Below are 18,269 nucleotides of genomic sequence, written 5' to 3' on the forward strand. Positions count from 1 at the left end.
TGAACTCCTTGATATCCAGTAAAGGCAACTGAGGGAACTGTGTAGCATTGGTGCAAAAAGTGCACTTTCCTAAGGAGCATGAATTTAGAGTAATCAAAGCCTGTGGCGATGGTGGAAGCCAGCAGGGCATCCACTTGATGCTTTGTAACTTAAATAGGAATTCCTTGAGGAGCTCAGTCTTCGCTCAACTGAAGCAGCTGCCTTCAGCCTACAGGGACAGTGGAAGCTCTACTGGACATCTTCTTCACAAGCCCAGCACTGTGTTTTCTGACGAAATGTTGCCTTGGTCACCATCAGTAGTGTCTGGAACTCTGCAGGGGATAAGGAGTGTCCCTGTGAGATCCGTACCATGTCCCTAGTTAAAATAAAGACATCTGTTACCTTGATTGGTATTCTGAGTATCCATGAGACAAGAAGTTTCTTTAATTCAATGGGGAGGGAAGGTGGACAATTCTTGGCCATTGTCAAAAAGTTTGTAAAAATGTACAAATGGGGCTAATTGTTGGCCCAGCATCAGTGATGAGATGACCACCTCAAGTTTGGCCACTTGTGCTGAGGCTTGGGTGTCATCCTTTATCACGGACATCCTAGCTAAGGGAGGGAAGGCAGCAGCCCCTCACTGAGTTCCATCACATCCGATGATGGCAACAATTCAGAAGGTGGACGAACTTCACTGCTGGCCACTCAGTCGATCCCAAGGGGCCTCGGAGAGGGGTGACTTCCAGCACCACAGTCTGAGGATGAAGGAGGCCAGTGTCAGCACTATAGCCTGAGGATGAAGGAGGCCAGTGCTTCCTGCAGATGAGAATTGCAAGGGGTACAGATTTGACTCCATTCTGAGGCAAGGAGGTCTCTGCAGCTGTGCCAAGGCTGTGGGGTGCTGCTTCCCAAGGTCTGATGGCCAGATGGGCATGAAGCCTCGTGGACATGGATGCAGAGCCCTCTGTTTCGAGGGTCCAGTATGTGGTCAGCAATCACTGCCCTGATGCTGTACAGCACAGGGTCAAAAGGGGCAGGTTTGTTTTTTACATCAGAAGCCAATGGACAACTTATGGCCACCACATGCAACACAGATACTTCAGAAAGCATGGGAAGAGGTTGCTCAAGCATCTATAGTGTGTGTTCTGATGGATTTCATAGGAGTGCCTGTTAATTTAAATTCGGACAGATTCCAGACTTGTGTGAGGAGGCTTCATTCAAGGTGGGTCAGCTTTCAAGTGACAGCGTCAATGAGATTAAGTAAAATTTGTAAGTAAGAAATATGTTGTCACCTGAACTCCAAGTAAAGAATTAAAGGGCTGGGCACAGTTGCTCACACCTGTAATCCCAGAACTTTGGGAGGCCGAGGCCAGAGGTTCGCTTGAGCCCAGGAGTTCGAGACCAACCTGGGTAACATAGCAAGAACTTTTCTCTACAAAAAAAAAAAAAAAAAAAAAAAAAAAAAAATTAGCTGAGTCTAGTGGCACACACCTGTAGTCCTAGCTACTTGGAAAGCTGAGATGTGACAATTCCTTGAGGTTGGGAGCTCGAGGCTGCAGTGAGCTGAGATCATGTCACTTCATACCAGCCTGAGTGACAGAGCAAGACTGTGTCTCCAAAAAACCAAACACAAATTAAAAAATATTAGGCTTGTATTAACATTGTGGACGCTGAGAGGATGAATAACTATTTCTTGAAAGTGTCAGGAATAGAGCAGCCACATGTTTACTGAGGAATTTGCACTACTGTGTTAGGGAAAGGTCCATTCCCTTTGTATAAGGCTCTTTGTATCTGTGTGTCCTTAGTGTGTAAAATGAATTTTCTCTGAGAATGATGTTATCAGTATAATGTCACACCTGTACTCCTGTAGAAAGGTGGCTGCAGTGAGATCTTGTCTGTGAAGACTGCATGCAATAACAAGGCTGCCAAGGCACTCCATGGTTTACCTGGTCCCTTCAGAGATGAAGGCAGGCTATGACTGAGACTCTGTTAAAATAGGCACAAGAAGAACATGTTAGCCAATTCTATAACAACAAAATATTTACCAGTTGCATGAATATATATAGGTTTATTATAAGGAATTGGCTCATGTGGTTATGGAGGCTAACAAGTCCCAGGACCTGCAGTCAGCAAGCTGGAGACCCAGGACTGCCAATGGTGGAGTTCCAGTCCAAGCCAGGAAAGCTGATGGCATAAGTTACAGTTCATGTCTGACTTCAAAGGCAAGAGAAGATCTATGTCTCAGCTCTGAAATCATCAAAGAGAGTTAATTCTCTCTTCCTCTACCCTTGTGTTTTATTTGGGTTTTAATGGATTGGATGAGGCCCAATCGCACTAGGGAGGGCAACTACTTTACTAAGTCTACATATTCAAATGTTCTTTTCATCAAGGAACACCCTCACAGACACATCCAGAGTGTTTAACCAAATATCTAGGCAACCCAACTTGGCAAATAAAATTAACCATCATAAGGTGAAAGATATATACTATCTGAAGAGAAACCAGGGATGCAGGACGGTTAAACATCTGCAAGTCAATAAATGTGATACACCATATAAACAGAATTACAAACAAAAATCACATGATCATCTCAATACGTGCAGAAAAAGGATTTGACAAAATCCAGCATCCCTTTATGCCTAAAACCCTCAGCAAAATCGACATAGAAAAAGCATTTGACAAAATCCAGAATCCCTTTATGATTTAAAACCCTCAGCAAAATCAACATCAAAGGGACGTACCTTAAGGTAATAAAAGCCATATATGACAAATACACAGCCAACATTATATGGAATGGGGAAAAGTTGAAAGCATTCTCACTGAGAACTGGAACAAGACAATGATGCCAACTTTCACCACTTCTATTCAACACAGTACTAGAAGTCCTTGCCAGAGCAATCAGATAAGAGGAATAAAGGGCATCCAAATCAGTAAAGAGGAAGTTGAACTGTCACTCTTTGCTGATGACATGATCGTATACCTAGAAAACCCTAAAGACTCATCCCAAAAGCTACTAAAACAGGGAAATGAATTCAGCAAAGTTTCAGGATACAAAATTAATGTACACAAGTCAGTGGCTCTGCTATACAGTAAGAGTGAACAAGCTGAGATTCAAATCAGAAACTCACCCCCTTTTACAATAGCTGCAATAAAAACCTTAGGAATATTATAATTCCTATAATTATAATAGTATATTCCTATAATTGTCAATTGCATGCAATCTTTGTGGACAAAATCTTAATTATATCTGGAATACTTAACCAAAGAGACAAAAGACCTCTACAAGGAAAACTACAAAACACTGCTGATAGAAATCATAGATACAAACAAATGGAAACATATCCCATGCTCACAGATGGGTAAAATCAATATTGTGAAAATACCATACTGCCAAAAGTAATCTACAAACTCAATGCAATCACCATTAAAGTACCAACATCAGTCTTCACAGAACTATAAAAATTCACATGGAACTAAAAAAGACATAAAAGGGACATAACTTAAGGTAATAAAAGCCTAGAACCAAAAAGAGTCTGTATAGCCAAAGCAAGGCTAAGCAAAAAGAACAAATCTAGAAGCCAACTTCAAACTATACTAGAAGGCCATAGTCACCAAAACAGCATGGTACTCATATAAAAATAGGCATATAGATCAATGGAACATAATAGAGAACTCAGAAATAAAGCCAAATACTTACAGTCATCTAATCTTCAACAAAGCAAACAAAAACATAAAGCGGAGAAAGAATACCCTATTCAACAAATGGTGCTGGGATAAACAGCAAGCCACACACAGAAGAATGAAAGTGGATCCTCATTTTTCACCCTATTCAAAAATCAACTCAAGATGGATCAAGGACTTAAATCTAATAGCTGAAACCATAAAAATTCTGGAAGACGACATTGGAAAAACCCTTCTAGACATTGGCTTGCGCAAAGACTTCATGACCAATAACCCAAAAATCAAATGCAACTAAAACAAAGATAAATAGATGAGACTTAATTAAACTGAAAGGCTTCTGCACAGTAAAAGAAATAATCAGCAGAGTAAACAGATAACCTACAGAGTGGGAGAAAATCTTCACAATCTGTACTTCTGATTAAAGGACTAATACCCAGAATCTGCAAGGAACTCAAACAAACCAGCAATAAAAAACTTCCCATCAAAAAGTGGGCTAAGGACATGAACAGACAATTCTCAAGAGAAGATGTACAACTGGCCAACAAACACATGAGAAAAATGCTCAACATAACTAATTATCAGAGAAATGCAAATCAACACCACAATACGATACCCCTTCACTCCTGCAAGAATGGTCATAATCAAAAAATCAAAAACTAATAGATGTTGGCATGGATGTGGTAAAAAGGGAACACTTTTACACTTTTTGGAGGGAATGTAAGCTAGTACAAGAGCTATGGAAAACAGTGAGGAGATTTCCAAAGAACTAAAAGCAGACTTACCATCTGATCGAGTAATTCCACTACTGGAGATCTACTCAGAGGAAAAAAAGTCATTATATGAAAAAGATACTTGCACACGCATGTTTATAGCAGCACAATATGCAATTGCAAGAATTTGAAACCGGTCTAAATGCCCATCAATCAGTAAGTGGATAAAGAAAATGTGGAATATATATTTACCATGGAATACTACTCAGCAATAAGATGGAATGAAATAGTGCATTCACGGCAACCTGGATGAAACTGGACACCATTATTCTAAGTGAAGTAACTTAGGAATGGAAAACCAAACATTTTATGTTCTCATTCATAAGTGGGAGCTAAGCTATGAGGATGCAAAGGCATAAGAATGATACAATGGACTTCAGGGACTCAGGGAAAGGCTGGGAGTGGTGGGATGGGTACGGTGAGGGATAAAACACTACACATTGGGTACAGTGTACACTGCTTGGGTGATGGGTGCACCACAGATCTCAGAAATCGCCACTAAAGAACTTATTCATGTAATAAACAGCACCTGTTCCCCAAAAACCTATTGAAATAAAAAAAATTAACCACAATAATATTAGGCATTGGGTATGAGGGCTTTAATGGATGGGAGCACTGCAGTCACATTACAGCAATCCACTGTGAAACACCATTTATTATTTGCAGGTTTAAGAACAGGCCAAATTCTACTGCTAAATGTTGAAGCAATGAGGATACTCACCCCTTCACTAATTAATTAGGTCTTATATAATAAGTTTTATTTATTTGAAGTCATGTTGTAATTTATGTTGGACCACATTTGCTAATTTATCAAGATGGGGAGGCTAGGCACCATGGCTCACACCTATAATCCCAGCACTTTGGGAGGCTGAGGCAGGAGGATTGCTTGAGGCCAGGAGTTAGAGACCAGCTGAGGCAACATAGCAAGACTCCACTTCTATAAATTTTTTTAATTGGCTGTGTTGGTGCATGCCTGTAATCCCAGCTACTTGGAAGGCTAAAATGGGAGGACTGCTTGAGCCCAGGAGTTTGAGACAGCAGTGAGCTATGATTGTGCCACCGCACTTCATTCAGCCTGTGTAATGGAGCAAGACCCCATCTCTAAAAAAATGAAAATTAAAAATAAATCAAATTAAAAAAACAGGAGAGGGAGTTCTGTAAGGTTACATTTGGTGAAGTCAATATGTAAGTGCAAATGGTTTAATTTCAATTTGTTACTCATTAGGTCAGAGCATCCAGGTCCCCTATGGACAAAGGCTTCTATGACTACGGGAAATTTAGTCAAGGTAACAAATTTGAGGCATAACTATGTGTCCTCTATTCTATATGCAGTTACTCTGCTAGGATTACGGGGTGCAATGTTTAAATTTAGTGAAATCTCAGGTATAACAAAGTTTGAGCTCCAGTATTGATTAAGTTTGTGAAGGTATGCCAATTGGTAGATTTCAGCAGATGTTAAAATTGATTCAGAATATATGCTGGAGAGTTCCAAATACCAATCAGCACTCCTTTATCTTTGGACTGTATAAATAGTTTTAGAAAATAGTCCATTTCCAAGTGGGTCAGATGATAGACTTCCGTTTTAATTTAAATTTTGTTTTTGTGCATATCCAAGTTCCTTTCCTTCCCTTCCTTCCTTTCTTGCCTGCCTTCCCTCCTTCCTTCCATCCTTCCCTCTTTCCTTCCTTCCCTCCCTCCTTCCTTCCCTCTCCTCCTTCCCTCTCTCCCTCATTCCTTCCTTCCCTCTCTCCTTCCTTCCTTCTCTCCCTCCTTCCTTTCTTCCCTCTCCTTCCTTCCTTCCCTTCCTTCCTTCATTCCTTCCTGCCCTCCTTCCTTCTCTTCTTTCATTCCTTCCTTCCCTCTCTTTCTTCCTCCCATCCCTACCTCCCTCCCTACTTCCTTCCTTCATTCCTTCCTTCCCTCCCTTCCTTCCTTCCATCCCTACCTCCCTCCCTACTTCCTTCCCTCTCTCCTTCCCTCCTTCGTTCCCTCTCTCCTTCCTCCTTCTTCCTCCTCCTTCCTTCCCTTTCCTCCTTCCTTCCTTCCTTCCTTCCTTCCTTCCTTCCTTCCCTGCTTCCTTCCCTCCATCCTCCCTTCCTTCCTTCCTTCCCTCCCTAATTTTTTTTGCCACTGGATATGGGGAAGGTTGTTCTCTTTCCCACTCATATTTATATTTTTTTTCTTTGAAACAGCCCCGAATCAGTATCTTCAGAGTAAGGTCCTCCTTGTGAGCAGATCGTGTGGTTTAAGAACCCTAGACATAAGTCAGGTTTGGATTTCTCCATTCTCTGCCTCAGGGGTACCGCAGGTGTCTTTTCCTTTAACCCTGAGAATTAGATCTTTGTTGCGGCAGAAGCATAAGTCGCAGAGCGATGCAGCACAACCAGCCCACAATTCAGGGATCAGTGGATTGAAATCCTCTTCTGCTATGGCTCCATCTGGTTCTTCCAGGACTTCCCTCCCCCCTTTTTTTTTCCTTTTAGGGTGTTGAAACTTTAGTGGTATATATATTGCCCCATAATCAGTCAAAACTCCCCTTATCCCACATCATGGATTAAAGAGAACATTGCCAGGAGCCCTTCACTCTTCTAGAAGGACTTTATTTGGTAGGTCCTTTTTCCATGGTTTAGAATAAAAGAGCTAATAACTAGAAATGTCTCCCTCATAATAGGCTCTACAGCAAATTCTACTTTAAAGACTGTTGTTCGTGTCTTTAACTGTGGCTGCCTTTAATGTTTTTGTCATCCACAGACAATTGTTGTCTCATTTTGGTCCTCTTTAAATGATGGTTTTATAATCATCAGATACCCTTAAATGCAGGATTCTGATTAATAACGCTGGAGATTGTGATATTAAAATAGAGGGAAAACTTTCAAATAGAGTGAATGGTGTTTGGTCTACTTTGGACTGTGTTTTTATAAATATGTTATTAGTATGTGTTCCAAAATTATTGGAAACTTCTATAGAAATGTAATCCCCAGTGTTGGAGATGGGGCCTGCCAGGAGGTGGCTGGTCCATGGGAGCAGTTTCCAGTGGTTCCCAGTGTCGGAGACGGAGCCTGCTGGAAGGTAGCTCGTCCATGGGAGCAGCTTCCAGTGGTTCCCACTGTCGGAGATGGGGCCTGCTGGGAGGTGGCTGGTCCATGGGAGCAGTTTCTAATGGTTAAGCATCATCCCCCTAGCGCTGCTCTTGTGACAGAGTTCTCATGAGATCTTCTTGTTTAAAGTGTGTATGACCTTCCCTCTCTCTCTCTTCTTCCTGCTCTTGCTTTGCCTTCCACCATGATTGTTAAGTTTCCTAAGGCCTCCCCAGAAGCTGAGTAGATGTCAGCATCATGCTTGCCGTACAGGCTGTGGAACTGTGAGCCAATTTTCAGTACTCTTCTGTTTTCTTTTTTATTTTATTTTTTTTAAAAATTTTAAGTTCCAGGATACATGTGCAGGACATGCAGGTCTGTTACATAGGTAAACGTGCACTATGATGATTTGCTGTACCTATCAATCCACCGCCTAGGTATTAAGCCCCACATGTGTTAGTTATTTATCCTGATGCTCTCCCTGCTGGCCACACTGACAGGCCCCAGTGTGTGTTGTTCCCCTCCCTGTGTCCATGTGTTCTCATTATTCAGCTCCCACTTATGAGTGAGAACATACGGTGTTTGGTCTTCTATTCCTGTATTAGTTTGCTGAAGATGATGGCTTCCAGATTCATTCATTTCCCTGCAAAAGACATGATCTCATTCCTTTTTATGGCTGCATAGTATTCCATGGTGTGTATGTACCATATTTTCTTTATCCAATCTATCATTGATGGGCATTTGGATTGATTCCATATTTTTGCTATTGTGAATAGTGCTGCTATAAACATACGTGTGCATGTATCTTTATAATAGAATGATTTACAGTCCTTTGGATATATACACAGTAATGGGATTTCTGGGTCAAGTGGTATTTCTGTTCCTAGATCCTTGCAGAATCTCCAAACTATCTTCCACAATGATTGAACTAATTCACATTCCTACCAACAATGTAAAAGTGTTAATTTCTCCACAGCCTTGCCAGCATCTGTTGTTTCTTGACTTTTTTTAAAATTATACTTAAGTTTTAGGGTACATGTGTACAACGTGCAGGTTTGTTACATATGTATACATGTGCCATGTTGGTGTGCTGCACCCAGTAACTCATCATTCAACATTAGGTGTATCTCCTAAAGCTATCCCTCCCCCATCCCCCACCCCACAACAGGCTCCAGTGCATGATGTTCCCCTTCCTGTCTCCATGTGTTCTCATTGTTCAATTCCCACCTATGAGTGAGAACATGCGGTATTTGGTTTTTTGTCCTTGTGACAGTTTGCTGAGAATGATGGTTTCCAGCTTCATCCATGTCCCTACAAAGGACATGAACTCATCATTTTTTATGGCTGCATAGTATTCCATGGTGTATATGTGCCACATTTTCTTAATCCAGTCTATCATTGTTGGACATTTGGGTTGGTTCCAAGTCTTTGCTATTGTGAATAGTGCCACAATAAACATATGTGTGCATGTGTCTTTATAGCAGCATGATTTATAATCCTTTGGGTATATACCCAGTAATGGGATGGCTGGGTCAAATGGTATTTCTAGTTCTAGATCCCTGAGGAATTGCCACACTGACATCCACAATGGTTGAACTAGTTTACAGTCCCAGCAACAGGGTAAAAGTGTTACTATTTCTCCACATCCTCTCCAGCACCTGTTGTTTCCTGACTTTTTAATGATGGCCATTCTAACTGGTGTGAGATGGTATCTCATTGTGGTTTTGATTTGCATTTCTCTGATGGCCAGTGATGATGAGCATTTTTGCATGTGTCTTTTGGCTGCATAAGTCTTCTTTTGAGAAGTGTCTGTTCATATCCTTCACCGATTTTGATGGGGTTGTTTGATTTTTTCTTGTCCACTTCTTAGAGTTCATTGTAGATTCTGGATATTAGCCCACTGTCAGATGAGTAGGTTGCGAAAATTTTCTCCCATTCTGTAGGTTGCCTGTTCAATCTGATGGTGGTTTCTTTTGCTGTGCAGAAGCTCTTTAGTTTAATTAGATTTCATTTGTCAATTTTGGCTTTTGTTGCCATTGCTTTTGGTGTTTTAGACATAAAGTCCTTACCCATGCCTATGTCCTGAATGGTATTGCCTAGGTTTTCTTCTAGGGTTTTTATGGTTTTAGGTCCAACATGTAAGGTTTTAATCCATCTTGAATTAATTTTTGTATAAGGTGTAAGGAAGGGATCCAGTTTCAGCTTTCTGCATATGGCTAGCCAGTTTTCCCAGCACCATTTATTAAATATGGAATCATTTCCCCATTTCTTGATTTTGTCAGGTTTGTCAAAGATCAGATAGTTGTAGATATGCAGAATTATTTCTGAGGGTTCTGTTCTGTTCCATTGGTCTATATCTCTGTTGTGGTACCAGCACCATGCTGTTTTAATTACGGTAGTCTTGTAGTATAGTTTGAAGTTAGGTAGCGTGATGCCTCCAGCTTTGTTCTTTTGGCTTAGGATTGACTTGGCGATGCGGGCTCTTTTTTGGTTCCATATGAACTTTAGTTTTTTCCAATTCTGTGAAGAAAGTCCTTGGTATCTTGATGGGGATGGCATTGAATCTATAAATTACCTCGGGCAGTATGGCCATTTTCACGATATTGATTCTTCCTGCTCATGAGCATGGGGTATTCTTCCATTTGTTAGTATCCTCTTTTATTTCATTAAGCAGTGGTTTGTATTTCTCCTTGAAGAGGTCCTTCACATCCCTTGTCAGTTGGATTCCTAGGTATTTTGTTCTCTTTGAAGCAATTGTGAATGGGAGTTCACACATGGTTTGGCTCTCTGTCTGTTATTGGCGTATAAGAATGCCTGTGTTTTTTATACATTGATTTTGTATCCTGAGACTTTGCTGAAGTTGCTTATCAGGTTAAGGAGATTTTGGGCTGAGATGATCCGGTTTTCTAGATATACAATTATGTCATCTGCAAACAGGGACAATTTGACTTCCTCTTTTCCTAATTGAATACCCTTTATTCCCTTCTCCTGCCTGATTGCCCTGGGCAGAACTTCCAACACTATGTTGAATAGGAGTAGTGAGAGACGGCATCCCTGTCTTGTGCCAGTTTTCATAGGGAATGCTTCCAGTTTTTGTCCATTCAGTATGATATTGGCTGTGGGTTTGTCGTAGATAGCTCTTATTATTTTGAGATGTCCCATCACTACCTAATTTATTGAGAGTTTTTAGCATAAAGCATTGTTGAATTTTGTCAAAAGCCTTTTCTGCATCTATTGAGATAATCATGTGGTTTCTGTCTTTGGTTTTCTTTATATGCTGGAATACGTTTATTGATTTTAATATGTTGAACCAATCTTGCATTCCAGGGATGAAGCCCACTTGATCATGGTGGATAAGCTTTTTGATGTGTTGCTGGATTTGGTTTGCTATTATTTTATTGAGGATTTTTGCATCAATGTTCATCAAGGACATTGGTCTAAAATTCTCTTTTTCGGTTGTATCTCTGCCAGGCTTTGGTATGAGGATGATGCTGGCCTCATAAAATGAGTTAGGGAGGATTCCCTCTTTTTCTATTGATTGGAATGGTTTCAGAAGGAATGGTACCAGCTCCTCCTTGTACCTCTGGTAGAATTCGGCTGTGAATCCATCTGGTCCTGGACTTTTTTTGGTTGGTAAGCTATTAATTATTGCCTCAATTTCAGAGCCTGTTATTGGTCTATTCAGAGATTCAAACTTTTCCTGGTTTAGTCTTGGGAGAGTGTATGTGTCGTGTAATTTATCCATTTCTTTCAGATTTTCTAGTTTATTTGTGTAGAGGTGTTTATAGTATTCTCTGATGGTAGTTTGTATTTCTGTGGGATCGGTGATGATATCCCCTTTTTCATTTTTTATTGCGTCTATTTGATTCTTCTCTCTTTTCTTTTTTATTAGTCTTGCTATCAGTCTATCAATTTTGTTGATCTTTTCAAAAAACCAGCATCTGGATTCATTGATTTTTTTGAAGGGTTTTTGTGTCTCTATTTCCTTCAGTTCTGCTCTGATCTTAGTTACTTCTTGCCTTCTGCTAGCTTTTGAATGTGTTTGCTCTTGCTTCTCTAGTTCTTTTAATTGTGATGTTAGGGTGTCAGTTTTAGATCCTTCCTGCTTTCTATTGTGGGCATTTAGTGCTATAAATTTCCCTCTACACGATGCTTTGAATGTGTCCCAGAGATTCCGGTATGTTTTGTCTTTGTTCTTGTTGGTTTCAAAAAGCATCTTTATTTCTGCCTTCATTTCGTTATGTACCCAGTAGTCATTCAGGAGCAGGCTGTTCAGTTTCCAAGTAGTTGAGTGGTTTTGAATGAGTTTCTTAATCCTGAGTTCTAGTTTGATTGCACTGTTGTCTGAGAGACAGTTTGTTACAATTTTGGTTCTTTTACATTTGCTGAGGAATGCTTTACTTCCAACTATGTGGTCAATTTTGGAACAGGTGTGGTGTGGTGCTGAAAATAATGTGTATTCTCTTGATTTGGGGTGGAGAGTTCTGTAGATGTCTATTAGGTCCACTTGGTGCAGCGCTGTGTTCAATTCCTGGATATCCTTTTTAACTTTCTGTCTGCTTGATCTGTCTAATGTTGACAGTGGGGTGTTAAAGTCTCCCATTATTATTATGTGGGAGTCTAAGTCTCTTTGTAGGTAACTAAGGACTTGCTTTATGAATCTGGGTGCTCCCGTATTGGGTGCATATGTATTTAGGATAGTGAGTTCTTCTTGTTGAATTGATCCCTTTACCATTATGTAATGGCCTTCTTTGTCTCTTTTGATCTTTGTTGGTTTAAATTCTGTTTTTTTCTGAGATGAGGATTGCAACCCCTGCCTTTTTTTGTTTTCCATTTGCTTGGTAGGTCTTCCTCCATCCCTTTATTTTGAGCCTGTGTGTGTCTCTGCATGTGAGATGGGTTTCCTGAATACAGCACACTGAGGGGTCTTGGCTCTTTATCCAATTTGCCAGTCTGTGCCTTTTAATTGGAGCATTTATCCCATTTACATTTAAGGTTAATATTGTTATGTGTGAATTTGATCCTGTCATTATGATGTTAGCTGGTTATTTTGCTTGTTAGTTGATGCAGTTTCTTCCTAGCCTTGAAGGTCTTTACAATTTGGCATGTTTTTGCAGTGGCTGGTACTGGTTGTTCCTTTCCATGTTTAGCGCTTCTTTAAGGAGCTCTTTTAGGGCAGGCCTGGTGGTTACAAAATCTCTCAGCATTTGCTTGTCTGTAAAGTATTTTATTTCTCCTTCACTTATGAGGCTTAGTTTGGCTGGATATGAATTCTCGGTTGAAAATTCTTTTGTTTGAGAATGTTGAATATTGGCCCCCACTCTCTTCTGGCTTCTAGAGTTTCTGCTGAGAGATCAGCTGTTAGTCTGATGGGCTTCCCTTTGTGGGTAACCCGACCTCTCTCTGGTTGCCTTTAACATTTTTTCCTTCATTTCAACTTTGGTGAATCTGACAATTATGTATCTTTGAGTTGCTCTTCTCGAGGAGCATCTTTCTGGCATTCTCTGTATTTCCTGAATTTGAATGTTGGCCTGCCTTGCTAGATTGGGGAAGTTCTCCTGGATAATATCCTGCAGAGTGTTTTCCAACTTGGTTCCATTCTTCCCGTCACTTTGAGGTACACCAATCAGACGTAGATTTGGTCTTTTCACATAGTCTCATATTTCTTGGAGGCTTTGTTTGTTTCTTTTTATTCTTTTTTCTCTAAACTTCTCTTCACACTTCATTTCATTCATGTTGTCTACCACTGCTGATACCCTTTCTTCCAGTTGATTGCATCAGTTACTGAGGCTTGTGCATTCATCACGTAGTACTCATGTCATGGATTTCAGCTCCATCAGGTCCTTTAAGAACTTCTCTGCATTGGTTATTCTAGTTATCTATTCATCTATTTTTTTTCAAAGTTTTTAACTTCTTTGCCATTGGTTCGAACCTCTTCCTTTAGCTCAGAGTAGTTTGATCTCCTGAAGCCTTCCTCTCTCAACTCATCAAAGTCATTCTCTGCCCAGCTTTGTTCCATTGCTGGTGAGGAGCTGCATTCCTTTGGAGGAGGAGAGGTGCTCTAATTTTTAGAGCTTCCAGTTTATCTGCTCTGTTTTTTCCCATCGTTGTGGTTTTATCTACATTTGGTGTTTGATGATGGTGACGTACAGATGGGTTTTTGATGTGGATGCCCTTTCTGTTTGTTAGTTTTCCTTCTAACAGTCAGGACCCTCTGCTGCAGGTCTGTTGGAGTTTACTGGAGGTCCACTCCAGACCTTGTTTTCCTGGTATCAGCAATGGTGGCTGCAGAACAGCGCATGCTGGTGAACCAAAAATGCTGCTGCCTGATGGTTCCTCTGGGAGTTTTGCCTTATAGGAGTACCCGGCTGTGTGAGGTGTCAGTCCATCCTTACTTGGGGGTGCCTCCCAGTTAGGCTACTCAGGATTCAGGAACCCACTTGAGGAGGCAGTCTGCCCATTCTGAGATCTCAAGCTGCCTACTGGGAGAACCACTACTCTCTTTCAAAGCTGTCAGGGACATTTAAGTCTGCAGAGGTTATAGCTGTCTTTTGTTTGTGCCCTGCCCCCAGAGGTGGAGCCTACAGAGACAGGTAGGCCTCCTTGAACTGTGGTGGGCTCCACCCAGTTCGAGCTTCCTGGCCACTTTACCTACTCAAGCCTGAGCAATGGCAGGTGCCCCTCCCCCAGCCTTGCTGCCACCTTGCAGTTTGATCTCAGACTGCTGTGCTAGCAATGAGTGAGGCTCCGTGGGTGTAGGACCCTCTAAGCCAGGTGCGGGATATAATCTCCTGGTGTGCCATTAGTGAAGCCCATTGGAAAAATGTATTAGGATGGGAGTGACCCGATTTTCCCGATGCCATCTGTCACCCCTTCCTTACTAGGAAAGGGAGTTCCCTGACCCCTTGCACTTCCCTGGGGAGGCGATGCCTCGCCCTGCTTTGGCTCACACCCTGTGCACTGCACCCATTGTCCTGCACCCACTGTCCACCACTCCCCAGTGAGATGAATCTGGTACATCATTTGGAAATGCAGAAATCACCCATCTTCTGCATCGCTCATGCTGGTAGCTGTAGACTGGAGCTGTTCCTATTCGGCCATCTTGGCTCAACCTACTCTTCTGTTTTCTAGATTTTTCAGTACTCTTCTGTTTTCTAGATTAAGTCATTCATATGGAAAACTTTTCTCTCATCCTAATTTATTTTTTTTTAGCACATAAGACATCCTTAAAAAAAATCCTGTTTTTTTTTTTTAAGATTTTCTCCTTATCTTTGGTTTTTTAGTGATAAGTGGTTTGAAAATGAACTACATTTATATTGTTTTCTTCACATTTCTTGTGCTTGAGGTTGAGATTCTTAAAACTGTGGGTTTATTGTTTTCATCAATTTTATATTTTTTCCTACTATTATTTCTTCAATTTTCTGGGGTTTTTTAGCTTTTGTTTTGTTTTATTCTCCTTTGGGTATTCCAATAACATGTAAGTTATGCTACTAAAAGTTGTTCTACAGCCACTGATCTTTTTTTTAATGTGTACTTTCTTTCTGTGATTTATGCTGGGTGGTTTCTACTGTGTTTGCAAGGTTGGTCTAGTGCAACTCTGTGGCTTTCTTGAGACATTAGAATAGTACAGAATTTCATTTAAAAATTTTAACCAACACATTATGTTTACTCATGGTTGAAGGCAAAGCTCTTGGCTGTTCCTCTTTTTTCTGCCTCACTCTTACCAATGTAGATGACAGAGCCTTGCAGACTCATCTAAGCATTTTAAGACTCCATACTGTGTTTAAAAAAATCATAACTGCTTTTTTGGCTACATATTATAGAGTCATTATTTAATTCTGAATCTAGCTTTAAATTTTTGTTTAAAGTAGGAAATATTTTTTGTTCCCACTTAATGCTATTGAGTAGGTATATTCGTGTTGCTGCTTACTTGAAGACTAATAATTATAGTTGGCCATGAAGCAAAAATCACATATTTCTAAATTACCCTTTCAAAAGATTCATTAAGTTGCCTGTAAACCACAATGAAGACCAAAGTATTTATGCAGTACTTTAGAGACTCTCAGTAACGACAAATATCCAGGTTTATCTCTAGTAGAAAAGAACAGTTGTGTACCAAATAGTTTGCATTTTATCATCTAATGTGCATCAAAAATAAAATTTTAAGCATGAGAATTACACTCAGAGCAGTGAGATGCTCAAAGTATGAGAGGCATTTAGGATGTGAAAGTGAGAAGACAAGATTTTGTGAATGTGGTCTTGGGATTACTCACTGTGTGCCTTTCAGCCACCCCCCCTCTCCCTCTCCTTTCATTGCTTTCTTCTCCTTGATTTTGAGTTGATTGTTGTATATTTATAATGGAATTCCCCAATGTCATATTGTCTCAACAGCACATTATGAAACAAGTACTTTTAAATTTGCATTCAAACACAGAGAAGTAGAGGTTCTTCTTTGAATGAACCCTACATTGCCTTTGGGGGGTGGTCATTATGTATAACTTTTAAAAATTGCTAACATCTAAAGCTAAAATTCATTTTTTTGTATTAAGTCTAATACATTTTTTAACTGAAGTGTAGATTTTTTTAAATGCTCAGTAAGGGTTTTATTTATATGACTTTTGTTTTATTTATACGATTTTGCAATTTGATTGTTTCATTCATTGCTTTCTTTGTAATACCGTTTCTTCCAAATATCATGCTTTCATTGGTTTCATGAACAGATTTATACATTAGAGTGTGAGCAAGGGTGTTCTGTTAAATAAATGGGAAAATTAATACTCCTAAATTTATATTGTCTTGTGGAAGTGAAGAGTATGTTTCCTTTTGTAGCATTTCATCCAGTTTTCTCTCCATCCTTTGATACATGAACAAATTACATGAGTGAAGAACACCACTGTGTTTTCTTACATAACTTTTCAACTTCAGTAAGTCATACAAGGATCAAATGTAAGAGAAATAGAGAACCTCAGGATCAACTCAAGTATTTGGAAAACAGTACTGAAAAATGAGGTGGGGTAGTTTCCAAACTGACCTGCTCAGCATCAAAAGGATCTTGTTTCTTAAGGAAGCCATGGAGTTTTATCAGCTTAAAAGTGAGTGGTTTGTAAAATGAAATTTTTCTTTTAAATTTACTTTTGAAACTTCCATTCTTTTTCTGGATTGTGGTTTGTTAGAATAGTGATTATTTTGTTTTTATAAGATGTCTCTTGTATTTTTATTTATTTTTTTAAGGCAGAGTCTTGCTCTGTCGCCCAGGCTGTAGTACCGTGGCTCGATCTCAGTTCACTGCAATCTCCACCTCCCAGGTTCAAGTGATTCTCCTGCCTCAGCCTCCTGAGTAGCTGGGATTACAGGCGCCTGCCACCACACCCAACTAATTTTTGTATTTTTAGTAGAGATGAGGTTTCACCATGTTGGCCAGGCTCGTCTCAAACTCCTGACCTCAAGTGATCCACCCGCCTCAGCCTCCCAAAGTGCTGGGATTACAGGTGTGAGCCACCGTGTCTGGCCTGTTTCTTGTATTTGATGATGAAAATCTGTTGACAGGCACCCAGCCTGTTTCTTGTATTTTATGATGAAAATCTGTTATTGACAGTAAGAGACTGGGTGCTCAGGTTAGCAACAGGGTGTTAGAAAAGCAACAGTAAAATTTTGGTTCTCAAAACATTTGATGTCTTATTCCTTTTTTGAACATGTGTTTTGCTAAAAAAGGCCAATTTCGGTTTTCCATATTTTCAGATTATTTTAATTTTTACATCAGAGGTTTTGAACAGATGCTATACAAAAGTATTCATTTATTTATTCAACAAAATTTAGTGCTGGTTATGTTGCAAGCACTTAGTGAACTTCATGCTGTATGTGCCTCAGATACTTTTATGAATGTAATGGCAACAACAAAAACGTTGCCCTTATGCACCTTATAAACCTTTAATTTCAAGGCATGTTGATGAGTGGGCATCTGCTATAACATACTTTCATGGTCATTTAATTCACCATTATTTGGGTATACCTTATATTAAAGCTGATTATTAAAAACTGGAAAATATTTAACACATCTTTATCTTGGCTTTTTCCTTAACATATGTAGATCAAGGGAGTCACTGAGAATCAATTTTAGGGATAGTTATAAAAATCTTAACTTTGCAACTATAACTTTGTCATCAATGTAATAACTGGAAAAAATAATTTACGTTTCAAAGCCTTTAATCTTTGTATTTTTTTTGAAAAGGAGCCTTCACCAAGATTCTTTAAAAATTCTTGCTCTGTCCTACAGTAGAGCCTTATAGACTCATGGATATGGTCCTCTAATGGATCTGTACCACCTCAGTTCTCTGATTGTCGCCCTCCTTTGGTGAAAATTAAAGCTTATTTTCATTTCATGTCTAGGATGTAGTTATGTTCTTGTTGGGGAAAAAATGAAGTTGCTTGAGAAATAAGTGCCTTCAGTATCACTGTGTGTCACTTAATAATTATGCCTAATATCTACTTTTACCAATTGCTGCAATTTGATCCTTAGACAGCCATCTTTAAATTATACTTTTTCTTTGGTTAAAGAAATTATAATAGACGTTAATTACTTTTACATAATTTTCTTATGTGGACTGCCATTCTTAGAACTAAAACTTTCAGATATTTATATTACAAGTACAATTATTATTTATTATTATTAATGTCATCTCTTTTTTTCTGTAGCCAAATGTAATCAACTCTCTTCCTTTTACTTCCTTTTTTGAATCAAAATGTTACACTTATACAAACAAGA

General features: G+C 39.6%; 1 protein-coding gene across 1 annotated transcript in view; it reads right to left on the reverse strand.

Moving 5' to 3' along the window:
• Positions 1-1,891: 1,891 nt before the first annotated feature.
• Positions 1,892-18,269, reverse strand: part of LOC100581585 (protein FRG1B-like) — a 39,515-nt gene continuing 23,137 nt past the window's right edge. Inside the window, exon 7 of the mRNA XM_030808804.1 lies at positions 1,892-1,965. Coding sequence (XP_030664664.1) covers positions 1,952-1,965 — 14 coding nt within the window. The 3' untranslated portion in view covers positions 1,892-1,951. The remainder of the gene's footprint in view (positions 1,966-18,269) is intronic.

Source organism: Nomascus leucogenys, unplaced genomic scaffold (assembly GCF_006542625.1).
Source record: "Nomascus leucogenys isolate Asia unplaced genomic scaffold, Asia_NLE_v1 000819F_90249_qpd_obj, whole genome shotgun sequence".
Lineage (NCBI taxonomy): Eukaryota > Metazoa > Chordata > Mammalia > Primates > Hylobatidae > Nomascus > Nomascus leucogenys.